Below are 19,936 nucleotides of genomic sequence, written 5' to 3' on the forward strand. Positions count from 1 at the left end.
TGCTTTAAATATTTTTTTTTCACATCAATATACACTCCATAGCCCATAATGACAAAGCAAAAACCAGATTTGTGATAAAGCAAATTTATTAAAAAGAAAAAAATGATATCACACTGACAGAAGTATTCAGACCCTTGTCTATGACACTTGAAATTTAGCTCATCCCATGTTTCTACACCTTGATTGGAGTCCACTTGTGGCAAATTCAATTGAATGGACATGATTTGGAAAGGCACACACCTGTCTGTATAAGGTCTCACAGCTGAAAATGCATATCAGATCAAAAAACAAGCCATGAGGTCAAAGGAACTGCCTGCAGAGCTCAGAGACAGGATTGTGTCGAGGCACAGATCTAGGAAAGGCTACAAAAAATTTTTGGCTGCATTGAAGTTTCCCCAAGAGCACAGTGGCCTCCATAATTCTTAAATGGAAGAAGTTTGGAACAACCAGGACTCTTCCTAGAGCTGGCCACCCAGCCAAACTGAGCAATCGGAGGAGAAGGGCCTTGGTAAGAGAGGTGACCAAGAACCGAATGGTCACTCTGGTTGAGCTCCAGAGATCATTTCTGGAGATGGGAGAAACTTGCAGAAGGACAACCATCACTGCAACACTCCACCGATCTGGGATTTATGGTAGGGTGGCCAGACGGAAGCCTCTCCTCAGTGCAAGACACATGAAAGCCCACTTGGAATTTGAAAAAAAGCACCTAAAGGACTCTCAGACTGTGAAAAAGAAGATTGAACTGTTAGGCCTCAAGTCCAAGTGTCATGTCTGGAGGAAACCAGGCACCGCTCATTATCTGCGCAATACCATCCCAACGGTGAAGCACGGTGGTGGTAGCATCATGCTGTGGTGGTGTTTTTCAGCGGCAGGGACTGGGGGACTGGTCAGGGTTGAAGGAAAGCTGAACGCAGCAAAATACAGATAGATCCTTAATGAAAACCTGCTCCAAAGCGCTCAGGACCTCAGACTGGGCCAAAGGTTCACATTCCAACAGGACAATGACCCTAAGCACACAACCAAGACAACGTCAGAGTGGCTTAGGGACAACTCTGTGAATTTCAGTGGCTCAGTCAGAGCCTGGACTTGAACTCAATCGAACATTTCTGGAGAGACCTGAAAATGGCTGTCCACCGACGGTCCCCATCCAACCTGACAGAGCTTGAGAGGATCTGCAGAGAAGAATGGCAGAAAATCCCCAAATACAGGTGTGCAAAGCTTGTCGCATCACACCCAAAAAGACTTGAGGCTGTAATCGCTGCCAAAGGTGCTTCAACTTAGTACTGAGTTAAGGATCTGAATACTTATGTCAATTTGATATCAGTTTTTTCTTTTTAATAAATTTGCAAAGATATCAAAAATCTGTTTCTTTGTCATTATGGGTATGGAGTGTAGATTGATGTAAAAAAATAATATTTTAAAGCATTTTAACATAAGGCTGCAACATAACAAAATGAGAGAAAAAAAAAAATGAAGGTCTGAATACTTTCTGAATGCACTGTATATTAATTTTTATAGTCTTGAGTCACAAAGTTTGGTTCCTGTACTAAAAACTATGTGGTATTGAAAAATTATTATTTACCTCTCCTGGGTCAAAAATGACCCGAATGCAATAGGAGGGTTAAAACAATTCTTTAAAAATGCAAGCACAATGAAAACACATGGGTCCCATTTCCATTATTTCACGAAGTTTACATTTTATCATTCCATATTCTGAAATGTTTAACGGTATATACAATGTTGTTTTACACATCCAAAATCTGTGTAGTGCAAGAAGAGTCGTCAATATTTTGGTCAGTTTTCCCAGGGGAGTGACTGTCCCTTTTAAATGTGTACAGTATATCTGCGTATATAAGAGAGTTTTGTCAAAACATAGGAGTACATTAGCATAAAGATGGCCTCAAAGCTAACACACATGAACTACAAAAACAAATATGGAGTATTTAAGAAAGTAATGGAGTCAATTTCATGTTGACTTTAAATGATAACGAGTGGTGTACCTAAAGACAGTGCTGCCACAAATGCAGTAGTAACGCTGCTAGCACACAGCACTGCCGCTTGGTCCAGTTCTACACCTCCTCTGGACACAGCACCAAAAGCCACGGCCACAAGAGCTGCCAGGAAGCCCACCACAGTGGCCTGAACCTGAGGAGAGCATACAGAATCAACCAGACATTCACAGTCTGCACCAAAACAACTCTGCAATCACAGCAGCTCATCAAAGCCGAAGATCATTTTCCTTCATTCATAATTAACGTAGATTAAAATTTTATTTTTATAATGAGTAATTATTGGCATTCCAGACAATATTCAAGGTTTCCAACAATTCCATCAAAAGTAACTGCACATATTCTTCTGTATTTGTTAATTTTAATGAATGTTTGCTCATGATCAAACATGTTTTTAATCTGTCTATTTTAGCTTTGACAGCTACTAAAAGCTGGTTTCCAGTTGATTATACTAAAATATCAACAGACATTCTCAATCCTTTAGGCCCTTTGTGACTCACCCACCTGAATAAGAGCAAGATTACAGGTCACCATCATCCACTGCTGTTTGAGGTCATCCATTTGTCCGGTGTTAGCCTGAGTTAGAGAGCAAACACAATCGCAGTGAAGCAGGTTAATTTAATTATCAGGGCATACTTGATCTGTTCTTAGTTTAAACACTAAGGTAAAAGCTTGATTTGATAAGTCATGTGTAAGTAAAATAATGCATACAGTGGCCCACAAAAAGTCTTTGAACACTTGAGGTGTAATTAAAAATGTCAAAAAGTCACTGTCATTAGATAACAAATGATCAAAACAAGTGGCATCTGCAACTGCTTTATCATTTGTAACCTAACAAATTATTTTGTGAAATGTTTTGCTCAAAGTATGCTTGTGCTATATTTCTTTAAAATAAATCCCACTTCTTTTGATATTGTGTTAATGCAATGACATTCTTTTTTTATAGTTTAACAAAAAAGTACAAATACTTGTTAAGGCCGCTGTATACTTCTACCATTATGTTTTTATTTATTTTACGTACAGCAGTAGACAGTCTGGATGCTAGAGTCATCTCCAGGTTTCCCTTGAGCCCGACCAGAGCAGGTACCAGGATGAATATCTCTGTGATCACCTTAAACACATCCCAATGCTGAAACACACACACAAAAAAAAAAAATTAGACAAAGTTTGAAACTTATCTTGGGTTGGTTCTTCCTGATTTTGAGGTTGACCTGGTAGTGTGAAAACATTGTTTATGAAATAACAATTAAAAGAAAAACATTCAATTCAGCTATTTAAAAAGAAAAGCACTTTAAAGCTATTGTAAATCTATAATACAGCATGCACTAGTATTTGGGACTAACTCTAAGGACCCATAAACAGAAAGACATGGCATAAAGACCAAAAATGTCCTATGTGGACAGCTTCTAAAATATCAGGACTATTCTCCCATTTCACTACAAAAAATACAGTGCATCTGGAAAGTATTCACAGCGCTTCACTTTTTCCACATTTTGTTATGTTACAGCCTTATTCCAAAATTAATTCATCATTTTCCTCAATTCTACAAACAATACCCCATAATGACAACGTGAAAATTTTGAAATCTTTGCAAATTTATTAAAAATAAATGAAAAAAACAATCACATGTACATAAGTATTCACAGCCTTTGCTCAATACTTTGTTGAAGCACTTTTGGCACCAATTACAGCCTCAAGTCTTTTGGAGTATGATGCTACAAGCTTGGCACACCTATTTTTGGGCAGTTTCTCCCATTCTTCTTTGCAGGACCTCTCAAGCTCCATCAGGTTGGATGGGGAGCGTCAGTGCACAGCCATTTTCAGATCTCTCCAGAGATGTTCAATCGGGTTCAAGTCTGGGCTCTGGCTGGGCCACTCAAGGACATTCACAGAGTTGTCCCAGAGCCACTCCTTTATTATCTTGGCTGTGTGATCAGGTTCATCTTCCAACAGGACAACGACTCTTCGCCCCAGTCTGAGGTCCAGAGCGCTCTGGAGCAGGTTTTCATCAAGGATGTCTCTGTACATTGCTGCATTCATCTTTCCCTCAATCCTGACTAGTCTCCCAGTTCCTGTCACTGAAAAACATCCCCACATCACTATGCTGCCACCACCATGCTTCACTGTAGGGATGGTATTGGCCAGGTGATGAGCTGTGCCTGGTTTCCTCCAGACATGATGCTTGCCATTCAGGCCAAAGAGTTCCATCTTTGTTTCTCATGGTCTGATAGTCCTTCAGGTGCCTTTTGGCAAACTCCAGGTGGGCTGTCATGTGCCTTTTATTGAGGAGTGGCTTCCGTCTGGCCACTGCACCATACAGGCCTGATTGGTGGAGTGCTGCAGAGATGGTTGTTCATCGGGTTCTTGGTCACCTCCCTGACTAAGGCCCTTCTCCCCCGATCGCTCAGTTTGGCCAGGCGGCCAGCTCTAGGAAGAGTCCTGGTGGTTCCAAACTTCTTCCATTTATGGATGATGGAGGCCACTGTGCTCATTGGTACCTTCAATGCTGCAGACATTTTTCTGTACCCTTCCCCAGATCTGTCTCAGCGGTCTACAGACAATTCCTTGGACTTCATGGCTTGGTTTGTGCTCTGACATGCCCTGTTAACTGTGGGACCTTATATAGACAGGTGTGTGCCTTTCCAAATCATGTCCAATCAACTGAATTTGCCACAGGTGGGCTCCAATCAAGTTGTAGAAACATCTCAAGGATGATCAGTGGAAACAGGATGCACCTGAGCTCAATTTTGAGTGTCATGGCAAAGGCTGTGAATACTTATGTACATGTGATTTTTTTCGTTTTTTATTTTTAATAAATTTGCAAAGATTTCAAACAAACTTCTTTCACATTGTCATTATGGGGTATTGTTTGTAGAATTTTGAGGAAAATAATGAATTTAATCCATTTTGGAATAAAGCTGTAACATAACAAAATGTGGAAAAAGTGAAGCGCTGTGAATACTTTCCGGATGCACTGAACATTCTAACCTAACAAAACCCAACGTAACCTAACCTAACATAACCTAACCCTCCATTTACTGAAAAAGAATGGCCTCTTGATGCTGAGCCATTTTTAGTATGTGTCAGTATACAAGCTGAGAGCTCCTTTACAAACCCACATATGCGGCTAAAAATAACCTTAATGTTTAAATAAACAGATAAGAGACTGGTGCCAGCCAGCCAACCTGCCAGCCAAAGACTGGTATTTTTAACTCATGCACAGTCCAAGCTGTTTTGAGGGGTTGGTGTCTCATCACAGCCCTGTCCTGTGAGCAAGCCCACTTTTCTTGCTCTCTCTCTCAGCCTTCTAGAAACAAGAGCTTGCATTCTTGCAAGGACCATCTCACCCACCCCCAAGGGAATTCAATTAATAGGTACGAAACACAGTCCATGCCAACCGCATCTATCTAGAGGAGAGGAACACAAGGAGCCATTACTGGAAGGCGACATGTGATTGTGCAGAGTGCTGCTGATATCCCATGAAATGACTGTTGTAGATCCAAACTTTTTTTGGCTGTGTACCATGGTAATACCATGTTTTCTTAAATGTACCATAGTAGTAATGATGTTCTTGGTGTACCATGTAAATATTAGCAGAGAGGAAAGAAAGCCTTTATTATTGTCACACATTATACATTTTTCATATATACAGTGAAATTTCTTTGTTTTCACATATCCCAGCTAAGCTGGGGTCAGGGTGCAGGGTCAGCCATGATATGGCGCCTTAGGGTCAAGGGCCTTGCTCAAGGGCCCAACAGTGGCATCTTGGTGGTGTTGGGGCTTGAGCCCCTGACCTTCTGGTTAGTAACCCAGAGCCTTTAACCGCTGAGCTACCACTGCCCCCACAGTCTAGTGACAGACAGATACTGTATATTGGCCAGACTAATTAAAGTACTGATATTTGGCTATTTTGAGATAATCAGCTCATAAATGTGTCCAACTGGACAGTTAAAAGAATGTTAAAAAAAAAAAAAAAAAAAGGTACTTACAATGGATGTGATGGGACCAGTCAAAAAAATTTAAAATACACATTGTTTCAAAAATATAGCTACAAGACATAAACATTTAAAATGTTAACATGATTTTAGGGTGATAGAATCATTTACTAATCATATCTGGGTAAAGTTACTGTATATTCAATTTTATAACTTCATTGTCATGATGACGTATCACTGGTAAACTCTCTAATCTGGTGAACGTTAATCTAGCGGTAAACCTTTTTTTTTTAAATCACTAAAATAATTATAATATTAACATCTTGTGGCTGTACTTGTTAAACAGCATGTATTTTAATGTGTATCAACTGGCCCCATCCACTTCTATTGTAAGTGCCTTACTGTAACAACGAGGGGCACAATGTCGTCAACTGATCTTAACTTGTATTGAACCTGAAATATTCCTTTAAAAGAACTGGCAATTTGGCTTAGTCTCATTCCAAAATCTACTGAAAGCCTTTTCAAAATTTTTTGTGATTTTGAGTAGCAATTACATTATACTGGCCTACCTGCTCTCTAGATATTTTTCTTGGCACTGGCCATTAAAAACACACCTGTAAATATCATGGAATGTGAATACTGTACCCATTCAGCATCAAAGAACAATAGTACTGTATAACCATCTGATTACATTACAGTACCATGGTACTGCCACAGTTCTTTTTAAAGGTTATCAATACTGTACTTTAAGTAGTTTAAAAACGTTAGAGACCTTCAAACTTCCCATTTCAACAGCATATGCAACAAAATAAACCAAAGCTTATCTAAATCGCTCATACTTGAATAACATCCATGACGATACCGGCCGCCACCATCCCCAGTCCTCCCAGCAGATACGGCAACAAGACCTGTGCAGCGATGCTGTATGAGCTCTCCGGCAGGAAGCCATGAGCCGAGCGGGTAAGCTTGCACGTGAAACCCCTGAGCTTTGTCCCCTGATAACAGAGCTCCAGCTCTAACTGAGTGACCACCATCTCCGTTACCCCATTCCCCAACGGTGAGGGCTGTGACTAAAGGGTTGGTTGAGGTGCTCCTAGGTTCCTGGAAGCTTTTAACACCCTCCTATATGCCTGAATGTTCCTTTCACAATGTCTAAAATTCAAAGGAATGCAAGAACATCTCAGGACAAAGAGGCATATGATAAATATGAAGCAATAAGTTCTGGCTGAAGAAAAATAAGATGCTGACTCAGAAAAACAGGATATGCTTTAGATTCAAAAGGCAAATTAGTAAAAATTTTCTTCAGATCGTTCCACAAGAAAGGCCCAAAAATTGGCTGAGGTGTTTGCGTCACGTCCCCAGTTGAGTCATGACTCACAAGACTAACAATCCTGTCCAGCTCAATGTCTAGTCTCCCGCTGTCTTTAGTCACTCTGTCACCAGGCCTGGTCAAACAGGTCCAGGACGTGACAGAAACACATGTTGAAGCTTTTTTCCACTCCTTGTGGGCAGTTCACTTCAACGCTCCCTCACTGGTGCACCAGAGTGGCAGGCCCTCTAATGGTCACTCGTCTAACCGTTGTTTCTTCTTTACAGTCACCTGTACTACCATTTCCTTCATCCTCCATCCTCTAAGTGCTGTTCTAGACGTCTTGCGTCTGTCCCCATTCTAGCTCTGTCTTGTTCTGTCCTGCTCGCTCTCTCTCTCTGCTTATGTCTCCTCTGACGTACTAAAATTAAAAAAAACTGTCTAATCAGCCATGAATAGGGCTGAGTGCTCAGCAGACAGACTAAGGATAAGAAGCAGAGATAGTCTGAGAGAACAAGTGTGTGTACGTGTGTTTGAGAAACAAAGCCAGACTCAGAACCCATGGGGCTGTAAAAGCATTGTTCGATTACTCACCAAATATACCGGTTGCCATGTAGAGGACACATCGAGAGCAAGGGGCATGATTCAGTTAAAGAAAACAGCTTGGCCATGAGTACGGCATGGTGACGCAGCAAATCCAGCCTCAGATCACTAGTACAAACTGATCTGATTCATGAAACACCATAAGAGGCTGTTCAGACCGAACACGTTCTTGCACTATAAAAAACTTGCACAAATATAACAGTACGTAGGTGTCTTGAGATGTTGAAGTTATTTTTAATTTGACACAGATTTTAAACGAGGTGTAACCAGCTCCTATGGACATCAAAGCATCTCTTAAGCATCAAGATGTTCTGGTGCTTGTGTGGTTTTTATGAACCCTCATGCATTTTTCAAAGTACATGTGTAATGTCATACTTTGCATTTTGCACTGTTCACCACATCCTTAGAAAAGGCTTTAAAGCAGGGGTTTTCAAAGTGTTAATCAGTAAGATCCCACCCTGAGAAAATTTACAAGACTAATCCCCCAATGTGTGAATGGCGAGCTCTGTGCACTTTGCTAGTTTTAATACTATTTGTGTCATAAACCGGTGAGATTTGATACACCTTGTTTCTTAACTGTTCTAGGAAGACAATATGTCAAAGAATTCAAAAACCTCGGGTTCTGGAGACATTAAAAGACACTTACATGCTCAAGCTGATTCCCCTCAGCGGCAGGCCAAAAGCCCCGGACTCAATTCGGACAGTGAACTGAAATAAATCCGGCGTGAATTGATGAATGTGTCGGCAATGCTGACGAAAGTCGTTGTAGAGTTGGAGGATCTTGCTGTGATATGTCGATTGATTACGGCCATGGAGACGAAATTCTCTGAGATGGTTACAAGAGTGGCGGATGTTGAGAAAAGGATTGATTATCTGGAGTCATCGGAGAAGGAATTAGCTGCTAACCCGCTAGTGACCAATTGGAACGCGTCTGGGAAAAACTGGAGGATTTGGAGAATCGTAATCGACGAAACAAAGTCCGAATTGTTGGAATTCCTGAGCATGAGGAAGGCTGAGATATGGTAAAATTCCTAGACAGGTTCTTCCCGAGTCTGCTCGACATAACAAGCCATAAGCTGGAAATCGAATGAGCTCACAGGGTCCCGGCTCGGAGATCCGTGGAGGGAGACAGGACCCGATCAATTCTGGCCAAATTTCTGAGATCATCCGATAAAGACCTCGTGTTACGCGAGGCGAGGAGTAAAGGAAAGCTTTCTTGGAAGAACCGCAGCATTTTCTTGTTCCCAGACTTTGCGAATTCGACAAGAGAGAAACGTGACTGATTCAGGGAATGCAAGAAACTCTTCCAACAACAGAAGGTCGCTTTTGCACTGATGTTTCCGGCCAAATTGAGAATAGATACTAAGGATGGCCGTAGAGAATTTACATGCCCACAGCAAGCGATGTCCTACATAAAGACAATGGAGTGAGTAAGCCACCTGGTGATTTTCATGTTACCGCCTAGTGGACCTGACTCACTGAACATTCTGTTTGAATAAACTAGGTGCCTTTTTTGTTTCGTTTTGTGCTGGTTCCACCTAGTGGCTGGAGTTCATTTTGTGTAGTATCATTTCTTTGGGACAGCTTGTGGATGAATCTGCTCGTTTTGGGTCCTTCTGCCTCTTGTTGGCTGGAGTTGGTTTTGTGGAATATTTCTTGCAGGACATTGGAGTGAGTTTGACTGCCCGAAGAACTGAACGGCCCGTTTTTTTATTTTTATTTTTTTGTGCTGGTTCTGCTAGTGGTTGGAGCTTGTTTTGTGGAGGAACACACCTTCGAGACAGTTAAGTGGATGAATCTACATGTTTTTGTGTGTGTGTGTGTTTATTTCACTTATTGGCTGGAGTTTGTTTTATAGATTATATTCTGTTGTGTAACTCTGTCTTACAAATTTTTGTATAGAAACACCAGACTTGAGCAATCCAACGGCAAAGTTGTCGTGGGGGCTCTTGTAGGCATACATGGGCTGTTTGAGTTTACAGGGATGGACACCAGTTGCCACTGTCATGCACGGGGTTAATGCGCACGTTTTTCTTTTTTCTGTTTTTTTGTTTTTTGTTCTGGGGAAAGTTCGGGGGTTGTTTGTTGCAACAATGTGGAATGTGGTCTTTATCATTTTATTTTTGACACACAGTCTAATTTTTCTAATATGTCAAAATGTCAAATGTTAATATGAGTGGATTGTCTCTCTCCACGTGGAATGTGAATGGGTTGGGGCTCCCCATAGAAAGAAGAAAGGTTATTCATTTTCTTAAACGTAAAAAATATAATATAGTGTTTCTTCAAGAAACACATCTTTCGCCACAGGAAACTGAAAAATTTGGGAAGATATGGGGTGGACATGTTTTCTTTAGTGCTGGCTCAAGTAAGAGCAGGGGAGTCATTACATTGATAAGTAAGCATCCACCCAAACAGGGCATTAAGTATTTGGGCATTTTATTCCCAGCAAATTTGTCTGATTTAGTTAGAGTTAATTTTGACCCCTTAATAAAATGTTTTTCAAACAATGTGGGCAGGTGGGCTTCATTACATTTATCTATGATTGGGAAGGTTAATGTTATTAAAATGAATTGTATTCCAAAATTCAATTACCTGCTACAATCTCTCCCTGTAGATGTCCCCCTCTCTTATTTTAAGCAATTTGATAGCATAGCAAAGTCCTTCATTTGGAATGGTAAGCGTCCTAGATTGCATTTTAATAAGTTACATAGGCCGACTGACAAAGGTGGGCTAGGCCTACCCAAGATTTTGTTTTATTATTATGCATTCAGTCTCAGCCATTTGGCTCATTGGTCACTTCCTCCTGAAAGAGCCCCTCCCTGGTTTTGTATTGAACAGGAAGTTCTTGCCCCTATTTTGCCATTGTAAAGCCTTTCTATTAAAATAAACGGAGAAGTTAAGTTACACCCCGTTAACTTGCATTTGCACTCGGTATGAACAAAAGTGTCCAGTATGTTTAATTCGGACATTTATTTAAATGTTGCCTCAAGCATATGGCTGAACCCTAAATTATGTATTAATAAGTCCTCTTTCTGCTGGTCAGAGTGGATTGTGAAGGGGGTTACTACACTCTGTGACCTGTATGAGAGTGGAGTGTTGAGATCTTTTGAGAATTTGGTTCAACATTTTGGGATTCCAAGATCTCAGTTGTATAGGTATTTACAGCTGCGCCACCTGCTCTGTATTGTTTTTGGGAGTAGCAAAAATCTTTTGATCTGAAGGCATATGCTTAAATGTTTGAAATTAGTTTTGTAGACAAAAATATAATTGTACCAACATATTAAATTATTTAATTACAAATCTAAAATTTTATAAAAAATAAAATAAAAAAAAAGACTTGGACCGAATAATTAAGAAAAGCAGCCACTAAGTGCCCAGCATATAGATGGGAACTTCAATACTGTTTAAAAAGCATCCCAGGGTGATACCTCAAGAAGTTGGTTGAGAAAATGCCAAGAGATTTATTTTGGACTTCTTTAGTCACAACATAATTCCCATATTTCCATTTCTATTATTCCATAGTTGTGATGACTTTACTATTATTCTAAAATGTGAAAAAAAATAAAAATAAATAAAGAATGAGTAAGTGACCCTAAACTTTTGAACAGTAGTGTAGATTCTATTGGACCCCCTCTAGATTGTATAGGCTTGGTCTTAAAGACACACCCACCTGCTGGCGATGCCAATCAGAAGTTGGAGACACAACCCATGTCTTTTGGGGGTGTGTTAAGATCCAAGAATTTTGGTTGAAGGTTCAGAGTTGTTTGTATGACGTTTTGGGCACTCAGATTTTACTTTGCCCCAGACTTTGTATTTTGGGCGGTCATAAATCTGGGGGATAAACATACAAAAAATTGGGTTCTGACCAGTATCATGATTGGCAGACATATTATTTTAAGGGGTTGGAAGTCGGACGGAGCGCCATCATTTCCGGAGTGGTGTGCGGAGATGGGGAGGGTGGCAGCTTTCGAGGACGTGGCAAATAGAAGGCAGGGGTTTGGGGACGTTTTTGTCAGGAAATGGGGTAATTATTTAGCGTTTTTGGGGGACACTCGGGGAGGGGATGGTGAGAGAGAAGTCTAGTTTAATTATGTATGTTTATTATATATTTAAATAATATATTTGTTTTTTGTGTGTATTATTATATGTGACCACAGGGATGTTCGCTGGGGGTTAGGGTGGGGTTAGTGATTGGGGAGGGATATATGTGGGGGTTAAATGTTAAATGTTGATTCATTGTGTATGTGTTGTGTTTTTCTCTGTTGTCTATTTTTGAATCAATAAAAAATTATAATTACAAAAAAAAAGAAGATTTGCAAGTGAACAGGATACAGGAGATTTCATAGAGCAGCAGCGCACGTACAGGAAATCCGCGTGCGAGCATAGAGATTTGCACTCATACAACCTGTACATGGATGCGCTCTCGAAATTAACAGTATTATAATGCAATACAGCTATGGTCTGGAATACTGTCTGTAAAGCTATTAATTGTATTTTTTCTTTACAATTTGATTTTACTTGATGACTTTATCATCATTCTCCGTGCCTCCCCTAACATGCTCTAGTGCCCCCCTGGGGAGGCGCTCCTCCCAATTTGAAAACCATGGCTTTAAAGGAATATTCCAGGTTTAATACAAGTTAAGCTCAATGAACAGCATTTGTGGCATAATATTAATTCCTACAACAAATGTGCAAAGCATTTACAATATAAGTAAATGGGGCCAGTTCATAAACGTTAAAATACACACTTTTTCAAAAGTACGAGATAAACATTATGCGTTAACATGATTTTAGTGTGATGTATAATGTATAACATGTATATGTTTACATCTTGTGAGTATACATTTGAAACAGTGTGTATTTTAATGTTTATGGACTGGCCCCATTCACTTCTATTGTAAATGCATTATTGTAACCTCAATTTTTTTTTTTTTTTTTTTATAAACATGGGACAAGCCAAAAAAAATTCTGTGATATTCAATATTATGCTACAAATGCAGCCGACTGAGCTTAATTTGTACTGAACCCAGAATATTCCTTTAATGATTGGTGCATTGGTAAACTTGCTAAATTTGTGGACTGATTACATATTAAAGGATTTATTCACCCAAAATTACAATTGTGTTTTCATTTATTCACCCTCGTGTTATTTCAAATGTTTTGTCCATAAATTGAAAATGGACATTGACTTACACTGCCAAACGTCAAATGTCATTGTTTTTTGCATGTCTCATGATGCAAAAACCAATGGCATTTTAGTCTATTCCACAAACCTCTTTTGTCGTTACATCCTTTTTAGAGCTTGACAACCCCAATACCCATTCACTTTTGTTAAAGGAAAACAGCAGCTTGGACATTCTGCTAAACACCTAATTTTGTGTTCCACTTTAGAAAAAAAGTCATACAGATCTTAAATGACAATAGTAACTAATTACAAAATTTTCATTTTTGGTTGAACTATTCCTTTATTGCTTAATGACCAGAGTTTTTGTTTCCTTCAGAGTGCATTTTAAATCATCACATTAATTGCACAGTCTGACTCCTGTAACTACAGACCATAAACATCACAGTTTGACTCACTGCCTGGATAATTAAAGTGAGCACATTAGCTGCCATAGCATCAACCTGGCATGTGAAACTATGTGCTCAAACTGTTGGAAAATCACACCAGGTTATAAAACATTATGGAAAGTTGCAGAAAGCTCTCCAAAAGCCCAAAGATCCTGAGTTGTCTCACCTGGACACTATCCAGGACCATGCCTGCCATTACCATCCCCATCCCAGCCATCAGGTAGGGGAACAGAACCTGCAGGCAGATAGATTTGGCAGACTCATCTTCCATCTTAGCCTGGGCCGTTTTGGTCTTCTCCTCCACAGGCTTCTTGGGTGGTGATGTAGGAGGGAGTAAAAGCAGGTCATTTTGCCCATCTAGACTGCTCGTTCGATCCAGACCACCTTTCCCTTTCCCCTTCTTGGACTTCTTGCGGCCACCTCCTTTCCTTTGCCGAACTTCGTCTCCTGCCATGGTGAAGCCCCCCTTCCTGTCCTTCAGAGCAACAGCAAAATACTATCAAAGATAGTTCATCAAAACTGATGCAGGTAAAGCCAACCATAACAGGTTTAATTTAGTCCAGAACATACAGTGAAGTCCACGTCTAAGACCACAAATGAAAATGCATTTTTATAATATATACTTGTGATCTTAAAGGTTTGCATCACTTGGATCTCTGATTACAATGATGATGTTCATGTTTTGGTCCACATGCATTGGTGATACGTTGCCATAGCAATCTCAAATCCCACATTTCCTACATATATCGATGATAAATGCCTCAAAACGCGCAGTAAACGTTCCCCTTAACAAATAAAAACGTATCTGAAACGTTTGTACAACGAAGCCAATTTATTGATATGACGGACATTTTCTGATATAAGGATGGGTTTATACATCGATGATGGCTCGTGCTCTACATCACCAATATAAAGTCATGTAAACAACAGCCTACCGTCTCAGTTCAGGCGTTCGTTTGTGTTTTTATTCATCGTATTACATGAGACGTCGCTATAGATATAGAAAATACTCGTTGTAAAACGCTTCAGCGCATTCAATCACTTCGCGAAATGTTTAACATCCTAGATTGAATGCGAATTCGCCAATCCTACTACTGAGAAGGCTTGACTCATGAATATTTATTGTTCACGTGACTGGACGTGCTTGGAAGGCGTGATTATATTATATTAATATTCATGAGCTAGGATTCGTAATTTTGTCCAGTACTATGCTGAGGACGAACCAGAATACATATTAGAATGCTGTATTCCAGAAAATATTAATCTATATATAGCAGGTATCGAATGATGTTTAGGATTTAACATATACATATCTATCTATCTATCTATCTATCTATTATATATATATATATATATATATATATATATATATATATATATATATATATATATATATATATATATATATATATATATATATATATTATATTTATTGTATACTGTGTATTCCATATTGTGTGTGTATTGTATACTGTACATTGTATATTATTATTTGTATATTGTGTTGTGTGTAATTATGTGTATATTAGATATGTAAATTGTGTTGTGTAAATCTGATGTTTATTGTAAACTGGTATATGTCTCATCACTGTCATGACTGCTATGTTGCTTGGAACTGCACCCAAGACTTTCCCCCACTGTTGCACTTGTGTGTATGGTTGAGTGACAATAAATTGATTTGATATATATATATATATGTTTATAAATATATGTTTATAAATGAGTCTGAAATACATGTCAGTCAGAGACATTTCTACACTTTTAACGCAATGTTTCATGCAAGCCTAAAGTATTGTAGAGATTTTATAAACTAGGCAATTTGGTAAGTAAAAACATTTGTACACGACTCTTTTTACACATATAATCACTTATATGATAATTTAAATTGATTTGTTTGAGCTTGTAATTTAATTTAAAGAGATAAGAATTTAAACATGTTATCTTAAGAACTGTATATAATGTTGTAACTGCTCTGTTTTGCATTTGTCTACATTGCAGGTGTCCATGCATCTAACTTCCAAAGGTCATGAAAAGTTGCGAACAACTTATGAATGTATGTATGTATGAATGTTTCATTTGAATCTGAAAGCACATAAACTAATTCCAAATCCAGCTATATAGTGTAAGTATAATAGGTGTAGCACTGATTTGAGCTAACATATAAACGTCTTACCTATCACAATGTGCCAAAGTGAAGGAAGATCCTCAGAGAACTGCATAAATCTTAGAGGACAAGAATAACAACGTGAGTTCGGATTGGAGGATTCACAGATGAGGAGGGGGAGATATGGAGAGTGTCTTAAATTTCATGCTGTTTGCAGATTAGAACACCCCCCTCCTGTCTGACCTCATGTGCTACTGGAAGATGGTGTTGACAGGGAAACCCATCACTCCACTTCTTTCAAAGAACATCCAGTTAAACAGTTTCCATACACATATCACAGTCACTTTATTGCCACTAAATTTGAAATGACAGTGTGTAGGCACAGGTTTTGAAATGCTTTTAGAGCTCATATGGTACTGTAATTATGTAAATAGTGTTAGAGCACAGCATACTGTATGACGTTGGGCAATTGGGTCACATTACACTGATGTTTCAAACATCATCTCATAGTGCTGTTGTGTAATTCCTTTTTAAATGTCAAGTTTTATATATATACAGGTGCATCTCAATAAATTAGAATGTCGTGGAAAAGTTCATTTATTTCAGTAATTCAACTCAAATTGTGAAACTCGTGTATTAAATAAATTCAATGCACACAGACTGAAGTAGTTTAAGTCTTTGGTTCTTTTAATTGTGATGATTTTGGCTCACATTTAACAAAAACCCACCAATTCACTATCTCAACAAATTAGAATATGGTGACATGCCAATCAGCTAATCAACTCAAAACACCTGCAAAGGTTTCCTGAGCCTTCAAAATGGTCTCTCAGTTTGGTTCACTAGACTACACAATCATGGGGAAGACTGCTGATCTGACAGTTGTCCAGAAGACAATCATTGACACCCTTCACAAGGAGGGTAAGCCACAAACATTCATTGCCAAAGAAGCTGGCTGTTCACAGAATGCTGTATCCAAGCATGTTAACAGAAAGTTGAGTGGAAGGAAAAAGTGTGGAAGAAAAAGATGCACAACCAACCGAGAGAACCGCAGCCTTATGATTGTCAAGCAAAATCGATTCAAGAATTTGGGTGAACTTCACAAGGAATGGACTGAGGCTGGGGTCAAGGCATCAACTACACACAGACATGTCAAGGAATTTGGCTACAGTTGTCGTATTCCTCTTGTTAAGCCACTCCTGAACCACAGACAACGTCAGAAGCGTCTTACCTGGGCTAAGGAGAAGAAGAACTGGACTGTTGCCCAGTGTTCCAAAGTCCTCTTTTCAGATGAGAGCAAGTTTTGTATTTCATTTGGAAACCAAGGTCCTAGAGTCTGGAGGAAGGGTGGAGAAGCTCATAGCCCAAGTTGCTTGAAGTCCAGTGTTAAGTTTCCACAGTCTGTGATGATTTGGGGTGCAATGTCATCTGCTGGTGTTGGTCCATTGTGTTTTTTGAAAACCAAAGTCACTGCACCCGTTTACCAAGAAATTTTGGAGCACGTCATGCTTCCTTCTGCTGACCAGCTTTTTAAAGATGCTGATTTCATTTTCCAGCAGGATTTGGCACCTGCCCACACTGCCAAAAGCACCAAAAGTTGGTTAAATGACCATGGTGTTGGTGTGCTTGACTGGCCAGCAAACTCACCAGATCTGAACCCCATAGAGAATCTATGGGGTATTGTCAAGAGGAAAATGAGAAACAAGAGACCAAAAAATGCAGATGAGCTGAAGGCCACTGTCAAAGAAACCTGGGCTTCCATACCACCTCGGCAGTGCCACAAACTGATCACCTCCATGCCACACCGAATTGAGGCAGTAATTAAAGCAAAAGGAGCCCCTACCAAGTACTGAGTACATGTACAGTAAATTAACATACTTTCCAGAAGGCCAACAATTCACTAAAAATGTTTTTTTATTGGTCTTATGATGTATTCTAATTTTTTGAGATAGTGAATTGGTGGGTTTTTGTTAAATGTGAGCCAAAATCATCACAATTAAAAGAACCAAAGACTTAAACTACTTCATTCTGTGTGCATTGAATTTATTTAATACACGAGTTTCACAATTTGAGTTGAATTACTGAAATAAATGAACTTTTCCACGACATTCTAATTTATTGAGATGCACCTGTATATATATATATATATACACACACACACACACATTACCAGTCAAATTTTGGCTATGCTTACTCATTCTATATTATTTTTTATTTATTTATTTTTCTCTCCCCATTTCTCCCCAATTTGGAATGCCCAATTCCCAATGCGCTCTAAGTCCTTGTGGCCTCTTATCACGTGGCTTGTTGAGCGTGTTACCGTGGAGACACAGGGCATGTGGAGGTTACACGCTATTCTCTGCGGCATCCACGCACAACTCACCACGTGCCCCACTGAGAGCGAGAACCACATTTTAGCGACCACGAGGAGCATACCCCTGTGACTCTACCCTCCCTAGCAACTGGGCCAATTTGGTTGCTTAAGAGACCTGGCTGGAGTCACTCAGCACGCCCTGGATTCGAACTCGCGACTCCAGAGGTATTAGTCAGCGTCAATACTCGCTGAGCTACCCAAGCCCCTCACTCATTCTATATTATTACACTTAAAAAATATTTTAGAATAATAGTAACATCATTAAAGGAATATTTCGTATTCAATACAAATTAAGCTCAATTAACAGCATTTGTGGCATTTTGATTACCATAAAAATGTGCACTAAAAAAATAAAATAAATAAAAAGCAAAAATCACTTATTGTTTTTTATCCCCTTTTCTCCCAACTTGGAATGTCCAATTCCCACTACTTAGTAGGTCCTTGTGGTGGCGCGGTTACTCACCTCAATCCGGGTGGTGGAGGACAAGTCTCAGATGCCTCTGCTTCAGAGACAGTCAATCCATCTCTCATTGTACATGACATAGTGGAGACTCCCAGCATGTGGAGGCTCATGCTACTCTCCGTGATCGACGCACAACTCACCACACGCCACATTAAGAGCGAGACCCACTAATCGCGACCAGGAGGAGGTTACCCCATGTGACTCTACCCTCCCTAGCAACCGGGCCAATTTGGTTGCTTAGGAGACCTAGCTGGATTCACTCAGCACACCCTGGATTCAAATTCGCGACTCCAGGGGTAGTAGTCAGTGTCAATACTCGCTGAGCTACCCAGGCCCCCATTTAATTCTATTGTTAAAACTTCTGTATCATTTAAGCTGTAAAATTGTATATATCATAATTTTTATGGTCGTTTTAGGGTTTACAGTGGTACGCCATCATGGTACAGAAGTTGTAAAACTGAATATAACTTTACACAGAAAAGGTTAGTAAGCAATTTATTTCAGACTAATATCATGTTTATATGTATATTGTTTACATCTTGTCTTCATGAAATGTCTTCACTTCCATTATATGTGCCTCACTGTAACCCAGAATTTTTATTTTATTTTTTTAAGAAAAGGAGGGACAAGTCTAACTTAATTTTTGTGGTAAAACAACATTATGCTTCAAATGCTGTAGATTGAGCTTCACTTGTATTGAACCTGGAATAAACAAAAGTGTTTTGTTGTTGTTGTTGTTGTTGTTTTTGCTGGAAGGAGATGAAGAAGTGAGATTTAGTATTTGAACAAGGCCCTACATACTGTACATCAAAGAGCCCAGACATCTGAAAATTACCACAAAATGTTGCCGCTTCCTGTGTGAAGTTGGTCCAGTCCACTAGGTGGAGGTGAAGTACAGTATAACGTGTTCTTATGTGTCTGAATGGAAATGAGCCCCACGAAGGTTACTGGGGAGACAAAAACTGTGTTTTAGTAATTATCTCTTTGCAGTACATAGACATTTAAATGAATTATGGTCTGAACAGTCATTTTAATAAATTATAGGGTTCGCATGATAATCATAAAACACAAATGCCTACAAATAGTGGAAGAGAGCAAAATAGTATAATAATAATATAATGTTTTGGAAAGTGAGATACAAACATAACAAGAACTCCCACAATACAGTATCTCTTGTGAGCCTCTGATGTTAAAATACCAGAATAATGCTACCTCTTGTCCCTGAGAAACCCAGTAAAACAGAAACTTATACACACACACTGTAATTATGGGTATGCGTTAGCCTGACAGGAGTGGTGGAAACTTGTCAGAGGTGCTAAATATAACTGTTGTCCCTTTCAAGCAAGACACAGTGGACACCTGTCACAAACACTTACCCACAATGCTTAACTTTCACTTTACACCACCTACCACACTCTCCCCTTGGTTTCAGACGTCCCAGCTGTTCTTCCCTTCATCTTGAACTTCAAAGTGAAGGAGCAACAATGTAGGAATGGTATGCAGAGGAAAGCATGCTCAACCTGTATCTATCAGTTTGTTTGACAATGAAGAGAAACAAGTGCATAGATAAC

At 39.4% G+C, this 19,936-nt stretch overlaps 1 protein-coding gene across 7 annotated transcripts in view; it reads right to left on the reverse strand.

Annotated features, from left to right (window-relative positions):
- The window catches only part of LOC127419304 (solute carrier family 41 member 1-like), a 108,552-nt gene that overhangs the window by 16,118 nt on the left and 72,498 nt on the right, over window positions 1-19,936 (reverse strand). Inside the window, exons 4-8 of one of the 7 annotated variants that reach the window (XM_051660610.1) lie at window positions 19,201-19,312; window positions 13,594-13,902; window positions 3,031-3,138; window positions 2,514-2,585; window positions 2,001-2,145 (exon numbers count right to left, since the gene is read on the reverse strand). In XM_051660610.1, the coding sequence (XP_051516570.1) occupies window positions 2,001-2,145; window positions 2,514-2,585; window positions 3,031-3,138; window positions 13,594-13,881 (613 nt within the window). In that variant the 5' untranslated portion in view covers window positions 13,882-13,902; window positions 19,201-19,312. Of the gene's footprint in view, window positions 1-2,000; window positions 2,146-2,513; window positions 2,586-3,030; window positions 3,139-6,783; window positions 7,606-13,593; window positions 13,903-14,362; window positions 14,535-15,600; window positions 15,651-19,200; window positions 19,313-19,936 lie in introns of those variants that run through there. The other 6 variants (XM_051660611.1, XM_051660609.1, XM_051660612.1 and 3 more) reach the window with 6 other exon arrangements.

This window comes from Myxocyprinus asiaticus, chromosome 28, assembly GCF_019703515.2.
Source record: "Myxocyprinus asiaticus isolate MX2 ecotype Aquarium Trade chromosome 28, UBuf_Myxa_2, whole genome shotgun sequence".
NCBI lineage: Eukaryota > Metazoa > Chordata > Actinopteri > Cypriniformes > Catostomidae > Myxocyprinus > Myxocyprinus asiaticus.